The 18,598-nt window shown below is 37.7% G+C and overlaps 1 protein-coding gene across 1 annotated transcript in view; it reads right to left on the bottom strand.

Annotated features, from left to right (window-relative positions):
* The window catches only part of ZNHIT6 (zinc finger, HIT-type containing 6), a 46,310-nt gene extending 28,344 nt beyond the window's left edge, over nt 1–17,966 (bottom strand). Inside the window, exons 1-5 of the mRNA XM_006898380.1 lie at nt 17,422–17,966; nt 16,464–16,529; nt 16,264–16,370; nt 16,094–16,179; nt 11,497–11,600 (exon numbers count right to left, since the gene is read on the bottom strand). Of these exons, the coding sequence (XP_006898442.1) occupies nt 11,497–11,600; nt 16,094–16,179; nt 16,264–16,370; nt 16,464–16,529; nt 17,422–17,966 (908 nt within the window). The remainder of the gene's footprint in view (nt 1–11,496; nt 11,601–16,093; nt 16,180–16,263; nt 16,371–16,463; nt 16,530–17,421) is intronic.
* Nucleotides 17,967–18,598: the final 632 nt, after the last annotated feature.

Here is an 18,598-nt window from a genome sequence, read left to right on the forward strand (position 1 = left end):
ACGACCCCTTCTAAACCCAGCCTGGACTTCCGGCAGTTCTCTGCTGATGTGCTGTTCCAGCCAATTTTTATTAATCTTCAGCAGAATCTTGCCTGCATGTGAAATTGATGATATTGTTCTGTAGTTTCTGCACTCAGTTGGGTCACCCTTCTTTGGAATGGGAACAAATATAGATCTCTTCCAGTCAGTTGGCCAACTGGTTGTTCTCCAGAATTCTTGGCACAACTTGGTGAGCACATCCAGGGCAGCATCTGTTAGCTGAAATACGTCAATTGGTATACCATCTATTCCTAGGGCCTTATTTTATTCCTGGGGTCATGTGGGAACAGCTATATCTGTCCTTTATCAACTTCACAAAGGGAACTGTTCCTGTCAACAGCATCAACATAAGAGCAATTTCTATGAGGTTAGACATATCTTCCACACTCCCATACCTCTTTCTACTCATCTTAACACTAATCTTTTTGCTTTAGTGGGTCCAAAATCCAATTGTAATAGTTCCCAGACCACAGAGAATCATACTAGGGAAGACAAAAGGTTATAATCTTAGCTCTGGTTTTATCTGTAAAGGGTAGCAGTCCTACGGTAACTTCATCGTCTGTTGGTTCTCTGGTTTGGCTTTGGTATAGCTGGAATAAGAATTTCTGGGCCTGAAGGATGTGCTACATTCCCTTCCTACTGCTTCTTTGTTGGTGGGTAAGGTCTTCTACTACTGCATCGCTTAATGTAGTAGGAAGACTAACCAATTCCCTTTGTTGACTGGTGAGATAGGCAATCCCCTTGTGGATAGGCTAATACACTCTATTTGCATATTCCCAAACATTCCATACAGCAAAGTAAAAGTTTAATGGCTAGGAAAGCTCTCTTGAATAGTAAACTTCACAGCTTCCTTTTCATATTCCCTGTTAGGTTGTTGCCTAGTCTTTGCCCAAAACAGCTATAATACAGGAGTGCTACAGTAGGTAGGTTCTCTCAGACTCTGTGCAGACCTCCTCTCCTGACTCCAAGATGTACTTCGTCTGTCAAAAACCTCAGTTGCTGCCTGGGGTTCTGAGAACATTCATTATTTGTTCAATAGACGAGGTGCTGGGGGAGTAAGTGGGACCATATATAATCACTTGCTATCTTACTCTGCTCTCCTCCTCAATTAATTCTCTTAAGCAGCAGATGTTGTTATGTGCCATCAAGTCGCTTGCAATTCATAGAAACCCTATGTACAACAGCCCTTAACCTTGCTCTGTCCTGTGCCAATCTGTCTCCAACACACCCACCCAGATTACCCCAGTCACTGAATCAATCCACCTCAGAAAGGGTCTTTCCCTCTTGTGCTATCCCTCCACCCTCCCAAACATGATGTCCCATTTCAAGGACCGGTCTGCAAATCCACTATCCTTAAAAACTGGTACCTTTAAGGTCACCACCTTACATATATAGCAACAAACATTTACCAACAATTAATTTACCAAGAAAATGTTCTAACACAAAGATTAAATTCTGTCATGCTTAAGGAGTACGTGGTGTCCTACATGTAACTGCAACATCAGTGGCTGGAATCATCCAGGTACTCAAAGATGGGCAATTTCCTCCCACAAATATTTACAGCACCAGAGACCTAATAGAAGGCCTCCATAAGTTGAAATGATAGCTGTAGGTTTTGGTTTCTGTTATTCTTAACATAAAACAAACATTCAAGAACTATTTATTATTGTTGTTATTGTTATGTGCCGCAGAGTTGCTTGCGACTCATAGAGACCCTATGTGCAACAGCTCTAAACTCTGCTCTGTCCTATGCCAATTGCACTGTCTCCAACACACACACCCTGATTACCCCAGTCACTGAATCAATCCACCTCATAGAGGGCCTTCCCCTCCACCTTCCAATATGTACCTCCATGCTCCCAAGCATGATGTCCTTCTCCAAGGACTAGTCCCTCCTTACAACATGTCCAAAGTATGTCAGACGAAGCCTTAGAATCCTTGCCTCCAAGGATCCACCCAGTTTAACCATCTACAGTATGAATCTGTTAGTTTCTTAGCAGTCCTTGGTACACTCAATACTCTTCACTAGCACCACGGCTCAAAGGCATCAATTCTCCTATCCTCCCTAGTCATTGTCCAACTCTCTGACACATAACAAGTGATTGTAAAGACCATGGCCTGTATCAGAGGCACCTTAGTCTCCAGAGTGACACCATTGCTCCTCAGTACCGTGGAAAGGTCCCTAACAGCAGACTTATTTTTAAATATTTATTATTGACTTTATTATTCTTCATATTTAAAAGAAGGAGCATGGGAAAATACTTAACATTTTCTGTTTAATGGGAATTATATGAAGTAGATTAAATTTCCAACTTGCAAGAACTTTCAAAGGATGAGACTGGATAAAAGGGGTTAATTTCAGATCACAGAATGGGTATAACACTAGAGAGCTTCAGACAGTCAAAGCCCAGGAGATCAGGTGACAAATGTCATCTATTGGCAACTATGCATACAGACAGTAAAGGTTGTTTTTGAGTTAATGATTGCTGGGGACATAAAGGAGTGTGATTCATCATAGGCTTCTAAGTAGTAGCCATATGATAAAAACTTAAGAAAGACGTACACAGAAGTGACTGAGGAGACATATTGATGGTAAGAGAGAGTTGGAGGTTCCACAAGAGTCTAGGGTAAACCAAGATGGGTTTGTACAGCAGCCAAGAGCTGATTACAGCTCAGAAATGGAAAACAAACAAACAAACAAACAAAAAACAAACAGAGACATATGTCAGAGGTATATTATGAAGAAGCTGACTTAGGAACTGGAAAAAGGCTTCCTAACTGAGTTTTGGGATGTTGAGACAATCAAGAGTATTTGGTTTTCCATTTCCCCAAAGGCCAGCTAACTGCTGCTATGGAAACATACATACTCTACAATGCTATGTCACATGAACTTTACTTTCACTGTCTACAAGGTCATAAGTAAACATATGATGGGAGAACCATTAAGCTTCTACCCTTTCACAGTGTTTTTCCAATACCTGCCATAACTCTGAAATTCTTCCATCAAATTATATCAAAGACGAGCTAAACATTTTCAGTCAGTCAACAACTTTGTGCTGAGTACCTATTATGTCATTCTCTAAAGCTCACTGCAAAATCCATTTGTCCCCTCAACCCATGACCACAATTGCTAAACCTATCATTTCCTTTTCCTTCGCCCTTTAAAAAATTCAGGTGGCAGCAATGTACAAAGTTGTACTACCTATATTCCTAATACATAAAAAAATATTATCTTTTAAGAAGTCTATCACAACATAATTGTTTTAAGAAAAGATACTAATATGAAAAGAGGGTTGAATGATTATACTACACAATATAATTAGAATGCTATAATTTTTATCAAAAGCAATGTTTGAGCCTATAAAAAGGTTTGTTTTTTTCTTTACAAGAGGGACACCTAGTGGCTACATTATAAAACAGGAGTAAAGGGGGGGGAAAATCCCCAAAACCTTAAATCTCATTGCTGGGGAGTCAAAGCCAACTCAAAGCTGACCATCTAGTTGGTTTTCATTAGTTGAAGATTGGCCACCTTTCTCTTGCTGGGCTGAAAGCATCACCTTTTATTAGCAGGGTTTGGTTTATCTACCAACTATGTCACTAAACTTCTGTCAAGTCTGAACAGATACACAGCCGATCCTTCAGTGGGTTTTCAGGGGCTGTAAATTACATAGGCAGGAATAAACATCTTTCTCTTGTAGAACAGCTGGTGGATTTGAAACACTTGTTGGCAGTGCAACTCCTTACTCAGCAGGATTAGAGTTCTTAAATATATATTCATACTGTTACTTAAAAATACTATGCAGCACTCAGAAGCAACAATTTTGAAAAATACAACACAACTTGGGAGAGACTGGAGAGCTTTATGCTGAGTGAATTCAGTCAGTCTCATAAGAACAAATAAATAAGGACAAAACTGTAAAAACAGAAGGATAACTAGTAAAACATGTATGGAGGCCCAAAGGGGGAAGGGTAGGAGCAGAGAGGAGAGGGTAAGTAGGGATGAAATAAAAGGGTTGTACAGTTTGATGGCTGGAAGGAGGGGGCAAAGGAAATGGAAAAGATCTGGCAGGGACCTGGAAAGATAAGGTCATGACAGGCACAGTACAAGAGTGATTAATTTTACAAAACCTAATGCATGGGAATTATTGCATGACACAAAATGTGAATGAAGAATAGTGTGAAACACAATGTATACAAACTCTGTAGGCAAAACAATAGAAAATAAAACTTTAAAAAAGAATTATTACACCTCTACTATACAGGTGTTCAGGTCTTAATTCATAGGGTTGCTATGAGTAGACTCAAAGGCACTTAACAATTTATGTAAGTTTAAGAGAGATACACAGAGAGCTAAACTTTGGACCAAGAAGAATATGGAAGATAAGACCTCAACAACTGAAGAAAGATAACAAATAACAGAATGCTAAAGGGCTGGACTGCTTAGAACTGAGGGGGTCAGAGACACTATAGAGACAAACATGGGGAAGTGACATATAGCTGGAAAATGGGTTGTTCAGTCCAATTTATCCTTCCAATTGAGAAGTCAAAGTCTATTCCCACCTCAGCTCCTTAAAAAAAAACAAACAACATCCCAAATCCCACAAAACCCTCAAAGTCATTGCTCTCAAACTTTAAATCTAAATAAAATGTTATCCAAATAGAACCAGTAGTTTGCAGGCTTGATGTCCACAGCTAACAAAACCCTAAAGCACAACTGGAAGAGTGGCAAACGTGAATAAAACCGTGGAATTTTGTAGGGTGGAATCACATCCCTTTACAGAGATAACACTTTCAAGTCCCTATCACAATGTTTTTAAAATATGTTATTTTTAAAAATTAATTTGTCTCCTCTCCACTCAATTTCCCTCTCTGAAAGTAACTATTATAATCAGCTTATTGTTTCTGCTGCAAGAGATAATATGAACTCATATATATGTAAATGATATATTTTTAATGTAATGGTAGTATACAATGTACCAAGTTCCACAGTTAGTCATTCATTTTAATACTTCTTGTAGTCATTTCATATTCATTCTTCAGAGGCCACATTTTTTGTCACTGTACAGTTACTCCATAATTTATTCAAGCAGTCCATTAGTGACAAGCACTCAGATTTTAACCATTGTTTTGATATAGGCAAAGCTAAATATTCTGTATATTATTTCATTTTCTATGTAAATGGCTGTATGTATCAGATACATCTCTGAAGTAGAACTGTTAGGTGTATGAGTAATTATTATGCTTCCTTATTCTTTGCCACTACTGACTTTATCTTTCTAATCAGCATGTTTTACTATTACTAATCCTCATGACCATTAAGATGGAAGTAACTCATTGTGATCTTCCAGTAGATTTTCCAGAGATTATAAATCCATAGGAGGACCCTATCTTTCTTCCATGGAGCTGCAGGTGGATTCAAACTGCCAGCGAGGTGTGGCCTATGGGTTAGCAGTGTAAGCCTTATGTACTAGAACACCAGAGCTTCCTTATTTTGTACAGAATCCAGAGCTTATTTCAAATTATTAGTGTATAGCATTGCTGAAGATCCTCTCAATACTCCACATTTAGAAGTTTTACAGAAATATACAAGAGGTCACATGGCACACTAGTTAAGTGCTCAGCTGTTAACTGAAAGGTAGGTCATCTAAACCCAACAATTGTTCTTTAGGTGCAAAATGAGGTAATCTGCTTCCTTAAGAGATTTACAGCCTTGGAAACCCTATGGGTCAGCTCGTACTTTGTCCTGAAGGGTCAAAATACACTTGACAGCAACAGGTTTGCTTTTGGCTTAGAGAAATACAACAACACATTGAGCTCATGATGAAGTAAGGGAAATCCCTAGGGGCCAAAAAGAAGCAGGAATTACAAATCATAGTAGTAAACTGAAGTTATACATATGTCAAACTTAGTAACCAAGGGGTGTGTGCTTCAACAGTCACTGGACGGGATGAGACAAGTCTATGGCACCGACTTCAAACTGAGATCATTACAGAAAGTTAGTGAAAGGAGTGCAACAGAAACATCTTGCTCATTGGGGCAATGGTTAACAACAAGAAAAGGCAAATTTGGATTTAGAAAGGGAAAACAGGCATCAACTGAGAATCTTTAACTAACTATAGATTCTTACAAGGACTTAGAGTACGAGTCATTATTTTCAAAGTCTGAGAAACTTAAAGCTGGTCTTAGGCTGATGCCATGAAGTATCTAGCATAAGCAAATGAATACCACTTTTCTCAGAGTTCAGGTGAACTTGAATTCACAATCACGTATCAGATGAAAAGAAGTCACTGTAAGGAAGAGTCAGCAAATAATTAATGTTATGTGCCACAGAGTCAGAATCTACTTATAGATGACTTGTAACAGGTTTTCAGTCAGTAATCACACTTGAGGAGGTTTCCTCATGTATAGGAGCTGGTGGATTTGAACTGCCTGTCTTCGGGTTCGCAGCATAATTCCTTATCCATAGGTCACCAGAACTCCCTAGTAAAGAATGCCTAAGTAGTATCAAACTCCAAAAATTCTAGATAAAACAAAGTTTAAAATTTATACAGAAAACGTTCTAAACTATTAAACGGAAAATAAAGGGTAAACACACATGAAAGGAAAAAAATTCTATCTAAAAGGTCAGATAAATTTAGGAAAGAAAACAGAACTTAGAGAAAGAAAAAAAGTAATTAGAAGAAAAACCAGGAGCTCTGGTGGCTTCGGTGGTAAGGAATTACGCTGTCAACCTAAAGGTATGTGGTTCAAATCTACCAGCTGCTCTGTGGGAGACAGATGGGCAAGCTCCTCCTGTATGAAATACTACCTCTGAAAATCTGCTGGAGGGTCAGCTATGGGTCGGTTTCAACTTGATGGTAGACAACAACAAAAAGAAAGAAACCAGAACAAAGCCTTAAACCAAAATCCACCTCAGTGGATAGATCAGATGAGATTCTGGAGAGGAGGGAAATCTATGAGAGGGATAAAATTGTTAAATGAATTATCTAGAAAAACGTGAGTGCTTAACACAATGTATTAGAATTTTCCAGAATTGTCATATTCAGAACACACTGTAAACCCAAGGAAAAGACATAAAATCACACCACAATATACATCAGTTTGAGGATCTCTCAAAAGGAACAGGAAAGACAGACTACTATCTATAAACTAACAGTGTTTTCAACAGTGGTAGAAGTGGAGTAAGTTCCACAATGTGCAAAACAAATGTCAATCCCGTTTTTATTATGGTGACAACAACATAATCACCAGCATATCTTTCATAGTTACAACTCAATGGCACTGACTACATGTTTCATGTTGTGTCACTATCATCATTCGTTTCCTTAATAATCTATCATCATCGGGCTTCATAAATCTAATTTAATCTCCACCAAATAAAAACTTTCTCTTTTACCCTTTATCCACTCTAGTAACCAATCATCTTTGGTTTCTGTAAATTTGTTTATAAGAAGAAATTCAAGAGATTTCAAAGGCAGCTAAAGGATTATTAAAAAAAGAGATGACTTATGATTGCAAATAGATGAAATTATAGGAAACCAAACCTAATCTTCAGTGGGGGAAAAAATATTAGACCAAAACCGTCAAAGCAAAAAAAAAAAGTCAAAATCATTGTTATGGAGTTGGAGCCAATTCTCAGCTGGCTTTCCAGAGGTTGTAAATTGTATAAGAGGAGACTGGCCATATTTCTCTGCAGAGCAGCTGGTGGATTTGAACCACTTGCCTTTAAGCTGGCAGTGCAATTCCTTATCAACTAAAAATGAGAAAATAAAAAAAATTCAAAAAAATACTTTTCATAAAACCCTTACAAAAAACTTCAGAAAGATGTACTTCAGAAAGATATATTTCAGGATGTGCCTCCATGTTTGAACTAACTCTTCTGAGTTGACTCTTCTGCACATTTTTGGAGCCTGTATATCGCACAGTAGATTCAAACCACCAGAGAGGAACTACTTTTAGGTTAGGAGCTCAAGTCTTTACCCACTACATAACCGTATCTCCTCAGAAAGAAAAATTATCCTAAAAGGAACGTCTAAGAATTGAAAAAAAAAAATATATAAGTACTTATGTGAGCAGATGCTATCTATTTTATTGAGGAGAAAACTGAGGTGCAGATACAGAGATCAAAGTCATACATCTAGTAACAGCACAGCAAGAACTTGAAATCACTAATTTTGCTTCTATAGAAAAGCAAATTAACTGATTTTAAGAAAAGGACACCAGAGACATATTTTTCCCTTAATTTACACACAATATAATAAATAATGCTCTTAACAACCTGAATGTATGCTCAGCAAAAATATTCAAAGATCAAGGTCCTCAAGATGCTCAAGGTCAATCATTTATTTCTATAAAGAACAAAACACTATGGAGCTTTTGTTACCTAATGCATTCATCTAAAATATATACACCAAATATTGTACACATGAGCATTTTGGGGGTCAAAAGGACCATACATTTTAACAAACTCTGAAAAAGGGTCATATCCAAAGTACAACTATGTGGAATTAGCTTTAAAATCTTTGAAAGTTTTATAATTGTTTATATTTCAATGTTATTTTTCTTCCTGAAAATATGCTATGTTATGACAGTATAACCATCTTTTTGCTTATTGGCTGCATGGAAGTGTACTTATGGTAGGTAGGAAGTTAAGCATTACTTAACTTATTAAGCATTCTTTAACCATAGTTATGTGCAAGGCATGGCTGTTTCTAGCTTTCATCTATCAAAAAGATGATGCTGTAATAATCACTGATGACTTCTGGCTTCCAAAATATATGATATTCCTAAAAAGTCACCATATTTGTACCAAGCAGAAGAGATAATATTTAAGCCCAGATTTCGAACACCTTAAATATCTTTAAAATAAATATATATATATGTATATGGAACACTTCACGTATTTACATGTCATCCTTGTGCAGGGGCCATGCTAATCTTCTCTTTATCATTCCAGTTATAGTGTACGTGCTGTTGAAGTAACCTCTTAGTGAAAAACCAAATCAAACTCACTGCCATGGAGGAATTCTAACTCTTCATGACCTTCTATTCTTCACGACTTTCTATCAAGTCTCCGGGGTTATAAATCTTTGTGAGAGAAGACTGCCTCATCTTTCTCCTGTGAGGTGAACAGTGGATGCAATGGCCAGCCTTTTCCACACTATACACCAGGGCTTTACAATGCACTGAAAACTGTTAGGTCATCAAGTCAGAAATGACTCACAGCTGACCAGTGAGTTTTAAGAGACTGTATATTGCATAGGAGGAGAAAACCCATCTTTTTCTCTGACTCTGAGAAGAAGGGGAATCCCAGAACATTTGATTGTGCTAATGCGAAACCTATACTTGGACCAAGAGGCAGTCGTCAGAACAGAGCAGGGAGACAGTGGATGGTTCAAAATTAAGAAGGGGGTCTGTCAAGGATGTGTTCTGTCCCCATACCTTTTCAATCTGTATGCAGAACAGATCATCCGAGATGCTGGGCTGTATGAAGAGGAATGTGGCATCAGGATTGCCGGAAGAATCATCAACAACCTGCGATATGCAGATGACACAACCCTGCTTGGTGAAACTGAGGACCTGAAGCGCTTGCTGCAGGAAGTCAAGGATTGCAGCCTCCAATATGGATTGAAGCTCAACATCAAGAAAACAAAGATTCTCACCATTGGGCCAATTGGCAGCATCAGTATGGATGGTGAAGAGATTGAGATAGTTAACAGTTTTAGTTTACTTGGTTCCACAGTCAACACTCTTGGTAACAGCAACCAGGAAATCAGGAGACAGATTGCACTGGGAAAGTAAGCTGTACTAGACCTCTCAAGATTACTGAAGAGCAACGACGTCAAGCTGGAGACTAAGGTGCACCTGATCCAGGCTATAGTCCTCGCAATTATGTGCTATACATCGGAGAGATGGACAATGAATAGGGATGACAGAAAGAGAATTGATGCCTTTGAGCTGTGGTGCTGGAGAAGAGTGTTGAATATACCATGGACTGCTAGGAGAACAAACAGGTTTGTACTAGAGAGGGTGAAGCCAGAATGCTCCTTGGAGTCAAGGATTCTTAAGCTTTGTCTGACATACTTTGGGTATGTTGCATGGAGGGACTGGTCCTTAGAGAGGGACATCATATTTGGGAGAGTGGAGGGATGGCGCAGGAGAGGAAGACCCTCGATGAGATGGATCAATTCTGTGAGTGGAGTGGTGGGAATGAGTGTGTTTTGAGATGGCGAGGTTGGCACAGGATAGAGCGGCTTTTAGGGCTCTTATACATAGGGTTGCTATGAGTTGCAAGCGACTTGAAGGCACATAACAACCACTACCACCACCACCTTCAGACCAACAGCACCATTTCCTAACCACTAAGCTATCAAAGATCCCTGCATTGAAATTAGTCTCCAAAAACAGAGTACTGGGGGCACGGGATTCCTTCGTTTTTAAAGATTTTATTTGCCTCCTTTTAGCAAATAATCTGAAATCCGTATTCATTTTCACAGAAACGGATGACAAAACATAAGCATCTTTAATAATGTTCTTCAAAAGTCATCAAAGCCTTCTTTATATTTTGCCTGGTTGTTAAGTGCTGTCAAGTCGTAGGTGATTCAAAGTGACCCGATGAACAAAAGACCTGAATGCCTGTATAACCTTCATCCTTTCTCCAGGTTCATAGGGTTTCTGGAGGCAAGCTATTTAGGATGTGGATGCCACTCCTACTTCCAAGCTTGTTTTAATAGGGAAGCTCCACCAAACACTGTCCACCATGAGTAACCATTACCACATTCGACATCAGTGTCACAGTGTTCAGCTTCATGGCAACTACGAGTTACCTCTATACAGCAAGTGGACAGACAAGAGATATATGACCTAGAAGAATGTTTCACCAAAAACAATTAAAAACAGGCCTGAGGGCTGTAGATTAAAGTCATCCACCTTTGGTTCAGTAGCATCACTTTCTGTCCACTAGGCCAACTGATCTCCTTCTATGTTGTTGTTAAGTGCTGTCGAGTCGTAGGCGACTCATAGCAACCCTATGAATGAAAGACCTGAATGCTTGTATAACTTTCATCTTTTTTCCAGGTTCATTGGGTTTCCGGAAACAAGCTATTTCGGAAGTGGATGTCACTCCTGCTTCCAACTTTGTTTGAATTGGGGAGCTCCACCAAACACTGTCCACCATAATCTTTCTAGTGGCTCAGTAGTAAGGAGTTGTGCTATCTAACCAAAGGCATGACTTCCAAATCCACATGCTGCTTCACAGGAGAAAGACGGGCCATCTCCTATCATGTACCTTACAGCTCTGAAAACCAGCTGGAGGGTTGGCTGAGTTGATTACAATGTAATTTCCCAAGAGTTCAGACTCAAGAATACATTTTAGGTAGAGATGTTCAGATAAACTTAAAATTCGTTTCTGATCAAATGAGCACTCTTGATACGCAAATCTGAAAGTCAGAAACTTACTTCTTATCAAAGAATGTTGAATTCTCTTTTCTCTTGGTGAATCCATTAGGTAGGAGTTTTAAGTTAATACCTTGTTTCCGGGCACGGTTTTTCAGATAGTTCATCTAATAACAAAAAACAGACAAACTAAGTTTAAGAATACCTTAATTTTTTTAAAAATGAGTAAAACAAGGTTCAATAAAATATCTAAGGTTGCTGAGTGATTGACAAATATAAAAACCAGTGAGTGGCATTATCTCAGTTAATATTCACAATACTGTGAGAAAGGGACTATTGTCACTCTTGTTGTAGCATGAGAATAAAGGATAACATAGTTAAATCTAAGACATAGAAATTATATTAAAACTGAAATCTGTCTAATTTCAGTCTCTGCTTTTAACATACACTCTAAATATCAAAAGGTTTTCACAGTAATTTTTTTAAACAAGTCATTTGGTAACAATAAGAACTACTAAATATTTCTTTTTTGGTTTTATATCAAGTTGTTGTGTGTTACAAAGTTGATTTCTACTTACAGTTACCATGGATTATTGAAAAACTGCCTCACAGGATTTTCCAAGCTAAAATTTTTATAAGAGCAGTTTGTCAAGTGTTTTAACCACAGAGCTATTTGGTGGGTTTGAAATGCCATCAGTTACCAGCTGAACATTTAACTCTTGTCACCAGAGACATAATCACTCAATAGATGGCTCATTCAGAGAGGAACATGGGAGGGTAATATCTAGTGCAAGGCCTAACTCAAAAGTAATTAACTTTATGAGGAACAAAATAATAAAATAAAATCGTATTCTATGACATATGTCACACACTGATTAGAAAGTAGTAAAGGAAGTAGAATTAGGTTTCAGTTAAATTAGCAAAGAAGGATCACTGAAGGTAAAGGCAAAATATAAAGACAATTTTTGGTTAGGTGAACGTCATAAAGGATTTGCAGCAAAAACAATAAAGCATTTGTTGTTACATTGAGTCAAGTTGGAACTGGCCCACAGCTAACCTCCAGTGTGTTTTCAGAGGCTGAAAACTGCATGGGAGAAGACTGCCCATCTTTCTCTCTTGGACCAACCACATGCCTTTGAGCTGGCAGAGCAATTCCTTACCCACTAGGCCACCAGAGCGCCCTAATAAAGCCATTAAACCAAAACAAATAAAGAGTTTTTCACTGGGATTAACTAGAAAAATAATTTCCAAAAGTGTATGTAATTTTGTAACTATTATATACAATTTATAGGACTTTAGTTTCTATAACAATTTAAAAAAAAATACAAAAACTCACTGCCATTGACAACAGACCAATAATGGATATGTATTAAAAAAGATATATGTCACATTAAAAGCATCAAAAAGCTGACATAATATCCAGAAACAGGAGGCAAATACTGAGAAAACTGAAACATGAGAGACTTTAAAAACAAGTCGCACTATAGCAAATTCTTAAATAATGTAATTTACTGAAATTGATTCAAGAAGAGATATAAACTCTTATCTGTCCTCTGATTATTAAAAAAAAATACTTTAGTAGTCTTTTAAACTCCAAGCCTATATGGGCTTACTAGCAAATTCTGCTACTTCTCAAGAAGAAATCATTCCAGTAGTAGTCCGTGCTTCCATGAATAACATAGGACAATCCCCAACTAATTTTATGAGATCAGCTGATACAGGACAAAAAGGGAAAATTAGATGTCAATGTTTCTTATGAACAAATAAAAAAAATAAGAAATAAATAAATATGTATATACTCAAGTTAATCAACAGAACTCTTCAATGTATAAAAAGTATGGCACAAATGATCATAATAGTATAAGTGAAAAAAAAATAATTTCATGCAATTCACCATGTTGTTGTTGTTGCCACCGAGTCAAGTATAACTCTCAGCAACCCTATGAACAAAAAATCTGAACCATGTTCTATCCTGCACCATCCTTACACTTCTTGACAAACTAAAAATAAAATGACAAACTGACAAATTAATTCCGGTTCATGATAAAATCTATTAACAAATTAGGATTAAAAGAAACTGCTGGCACTGAACTGATTCTGACTCACAACAAAACAGCTTCCCAGTGCCCAAATTTAAATGAGTATTTAGCATAAGCAATAGGACTTATGCTTTTTACCTACTTTCCTTTTGATAAGAGTAAAATACTATTACATCCTAGGAAGCACTGATGGCTTAGCGGCTACCAAGCCACAAAGACACCAGCTGCTCTGTGGTAGAAAGATGGACAATCTCTTCCTGTGCAATTTACAGCCTCTGAAAACCCACTGGAAGGTCAGCTATTAGTTACTTCTGACTCTATGGTACACAACAGGCAGAAGGTTCCTATAATCCCCAGTAAAAATTTTGGGTTCCTGGAGCAATGGAAATGAATAAGCTTCCTTGACAGAACTTTGTCTGTATTTGCACAACTCACTGGTGAAGGAATGGAGTATCACTTTCTTGGGAGAGGACACTGGGGAAGTATGCACATGATCCTATGTATGCACCTTTACCAATTCTGCTATGTGGACTTTCACAGAAAAAAGGAATTCAAATGGTCAATAAAATATTTGAAAGGCACTTAATTTCATCAGAATTCTTGGAACTAAAACTCTTATTAAAAAGCAAAACAAACCAAATCCTCAAAAAACCCAAACCTTAAGCTCTGGTACTCGACTCTCTAGGTAGTTAGGATGCTAACTCACAATGTGGTGCATCATCCATCGCTCTAGGTTTGAATCCACCACATGCTCCCTCAGGAAAAAAAAAAGGCAATCTCCTCCCATTGATAGGATTCACAGATTTACAACTTAAAAACCATCATAACACTATATAGTTATTAGATTGACAGAAAGTTTACAACTCGGATGGAATCAAGTATTGGAGAAAATGTGACAAAAGAAACAAAGACTAGTAATGGGAGTGGAAAATAATACAGTCACTTTTGAAAATATTATGAAAAATAACCTGAAAATGTGCTTACCTCTTCAATAAAGCAATTCTATAATATAGGCAGTCTCTAATTACAAATAACATCCATTCCTAGTCTTCTTTTTTAATCTTATCTTTAAATCAACTAAGTAGGTAAGTAGGAAAAGATGTATTTGCTTATTTAATCTTCCTTCCAGTGCAAGAAACTGGTAGTGTAGCATGTTAAGTGTTGTGCTGCTAACCAAACTGTCAGCAGTTCAAATCCACCATCGGCTCCATAAAAGATGGGCAATCTCCTCCCAGAGATATTTACAACCACAGAAACTCAAGAGGGTGGCTATAGCTCAGAATCTTCAACAGTAGTAGCTTTGGATTTTGGTTTTTAGGAAAAGAAGGGAGCTACAGAAGTGTCAACAAATTCACTTTTTCCAAGGAAAAAAGATGAGGCATTCGGCTTTCATCAAAGTTTCTTCTCTTAGGAATCCTAAGGGGCAGTTCTAAAAAGTACTATAAAATTGCTGTGGGTCTAAATCAATTCAACAACAGTGGGTTTGGTGGGGGCTTTTTTAAGTACAAGAAAATATCAAAGTCTTTTCAATGAATAAAACCGTACAAAATGAAAGTGATTTAAAATGTTTTAAGTAGTGGTTAGTTAAATCATTTTCAAGTGAAGGCAAATTTACATGACATTAAAGGGCAACCCAGGAATGTCTACACAACTGGCTCTTTCACCCCCTTCTTCTTTATTCCTTTCTTTGTTACTACTGGAAAATCCAAAAACCCGAAAGAACAGAGGATTTGTGTAGTATTGTGATATGGAAAAAAACTACTAAGCAATTCTTCATTTCTTAATATTTGAACAGAACTTAAAAAAAAACATTGATTAGTTGTGAACAGTCTCCCTGTGTCTAATCTTCCACTCTTGACCCTAAAATCCATTTTCTACACAAAAGAGAGATTTTTTTTTTTAAAAAAGCAGATGTCCTCCAAATCAACTTTCCACATTCACTTATTCTCACATCTTACCTGTTTCTGTAGGTCCATGTTTCACATTCTCCTCATTCACTAGACCTTAAAGCTTTATTTAAACATGCCATGTTTGTTCCTTATTAAGGGACATTATTTTTGCTTGTCTCTACCTAGAATCTAAAAAAAATTCCACTGCCATCAAGCCAATGCCAACTCACAATCACCCTTCAATAGGTTTCCAAGGCTGGAAATCGTTAGAGGAGGCAACTGCCTATATTTGTTCCATGGAGAGGCAAGAGGATTTGACCTGCTGACCTTTTAGTTAGCAGTGCAGGCAGTTCTCCTTAAAATGTTTGTTTGGATGATTTTCTCTTTTCTTTTTCCTGTTTAAATGCTCTTTCTTTAAGAAGTTTCTCCTATCAAAGTGGTACCATGGAACAGCTCTCCTCCCTCAACATACATCATTTTCATTCTCTTTTCACCAAAGACTTCTTTATTTTATGTATGCATTTTAAAATTCTGTCTAAATTTGCTCCTCTACTCATCTCTTCTTATCTCTTCAATTATAGTAAGATCATCATGAAGGGAAGGAGTGTATTTTGTTTACTGGTTTGTCCTAAATAGAATAGCACTGGATTATGGTAGCCACTTAATTTGGTGAATAAAGAATAAACCAAATAGAATTAATTATAACTGACAGGAATTAGCAAAAATACTTACATGTTTATTTCCTACTGGTCTTTTCAAAAAAGTGTCTCTAGAAATATAGTCTGCTGTTCTTGCCACATCTTCTAAAAATCGGTAATCTGAAAGTTGCCAAATAGAAATATAAATGACTGAGCTAAGCCAGGGGGCAGGAAACATCAACTTGCTATGTATAAAGGGCTTACCACTTAGAAGATTCATTTCAGTAAATTGTTGTATTGAAACAAATGCAGTTTTATCTCGAACTCCATTACATGTCAGTTCTGTTTTATGTTTCTTCACACAGGGCAAACTGAAGAGACAAAGAGGAAGCACTTTTACATCATGTGCTGAGAAAGGTCCACAGAAGTAAAAAAAAAAAAAAAATAGGAAGTTACATATATACCTGCAGGAATATCGCATACAACGTGGACATCTATACTTTGCTTCTTCTGTACCACAAGTTTCACACCTACAAAAGACCACATGCATTTCAGAATTTACCAAACATTAATTCTAATTATTTGCTTAAAAACTTTGCATGATGAATATTACCAAATATTAATTCTAATTATTTACTTAAAAACTTTGCATGATGAATCAATTACCTGTCACATTCAATTTATACACATGTAGTCACAATGAATAAAGTCTATACAAAGATAAATCTGGCAAAACACGCAGGACCTGTGAAACATTGTGCGAAAACAATTTCCAGAGACAAGTACACATTTATCATGCTGTTAATATATAATTTAAGGTAATACCTATTGGGTTGTTTTAAATCTTTTTTTTTTTTTTCATTTCTTCCACTATATACAGAGAAGGAAACTACTGGTATTTTAACTTTTTGAGCTTCTGTGTTCTACACAGTAATATTCTGAAGTATTTAATCACTTTAGTTCCCTATTTTGTCACATAATCTCAAATCACAAGGAAATAAAGACTAAATCGAAAGTATTATTTACAGTATTCACACAGAAAGAAGACTGCTGAGTTCATAGCCATTTTTGCCAAATATTTAACTTAATCATATTTAGAACTGTTGATTTTATTAGATCTTTACTCATCTCAACTTTCTGAAATACCAAGCTAAGCACATATTAAGAAGTAAGAGTATGTTTCACATATCGTCCAGTTCCCAGACTATCATTTCCTACTCTGATCATTAATCATGGACCTTTCTATCAACCTCACTTGTTCTACAGATCTTGTCATCTAACATCATTCATCATGGCTCTGTTCTATTTCTGTAATTCTTGCTCCAGGATCCCAAACTTTCACCTTTTTCATAATTTCATTCATTCACTATAGAAGACAGATAATTTCACAGCTTTAGTTTCCTAATTAGGTTTCTAACGTACCTTGACATGGCCAGCTTCCGCTTGCAGCTCACTGGGGCACTGACCTCAGGCTCTTCTTTCACCCCTGCATCATCCATCACTTCTTTTTTCAGGATATCATTCTCTTCTTTTATACTGACTCCATTCATGCTTTCCTCTTGTTTTATGTTCTGGTCAGCCAATGTCTCTTCTTGTTTTATCTCTAGTTTTACTTTCTCTTCCTTCACTTCGAGCCAGTCCATAACCTCGACCGTCACCTTTATTTTCTCTTCCTTTACCTCCGGTTCATCCATCAGTTCTAGTTTCATCACATTAACATCCATCTCCTGTTTCAACCCCAAAACGCCAGTTTTTTCATCTTTCACCTCCGGTCCATCCTCCAACTCTTGCTTCATCCCCTGTGCATCCAACTTACATTCTTCTGTTTCTGACCAGTCTGCAACTTCTTGCTTTACAACCTTTAGATCCACTTTCATGTCCTCTGCCCCGTACCCATTTGCTTCTCCTCCAACCTTTTTTTCCTCTTTTCCGGTCAGTCCATTCCCTCCACCCCAGTTCTCCGCCATCCCGGCTAAGATTCTGGCTCCTCCACTTAGAGGCGCCCCCTCAGCACCACTCTCCCTCCCAACGTCCCTTAGTTTTCAAAAGCAAACTCTAGCAACTCACGGCCCCTGATTACGGCTGCCACTCCGTCCAGAATACGGCTGCTTCAACGTTAGGAATGAATTACTTTAACAAGATTGAGGACGACCCACGTATAGATCCAGAACATACACACTATACACGAGCACCGAATTTACCGCAAAGCAACACTCCCGAACCACGCCCTTTCACGACTCATAGAGCCCTTTACGACTTGGAGGAAGTCCCGCCCGGCTTCTCTGAACCAGTGTGGGCCACGCCCACTCTGACTTCCGCCTACCTGGGCGGGCGGGGGCGGGGCGCAGCCTCGTGCTATACTTGAGGTTGTCGGAGTCTAGACCTTTACAGACCACCGCACCACATCTGGTTTTACGTGACTGAGGGAAAGAGGGAAGGGCAAAGAGAAAACAGTGAAGCCTTCAGTCCTCAAACAGGACATCTTATTGCAATCTGCAGTAACGATTAAGTGTAATCTGAAAAAATGGAAGATTCACCTGCTGTTACTTTTCTTAAAGCTTCACTTACACACTGTTGATTTTAGCTGTCATGTCATTTT

Source organism: Elephantulus edwardii, unplaced genomic scaffold, assembly GCF_000299155.1.
Source record: "Elephantulus edwardii isolate Elephantulus edwardi_28Jun2011 unplaced genomic scaffold, EleEdw1.0 scaffold00227, whole genome shotgun sequence".
In the NCBI taxonomy this organism is placed as follows: Eukaryota; Metazoa; Chordata; class Mammalia; order Macroscelidea; family Macroscelididae; genus Elephantulus; species Elephantulus edwardii.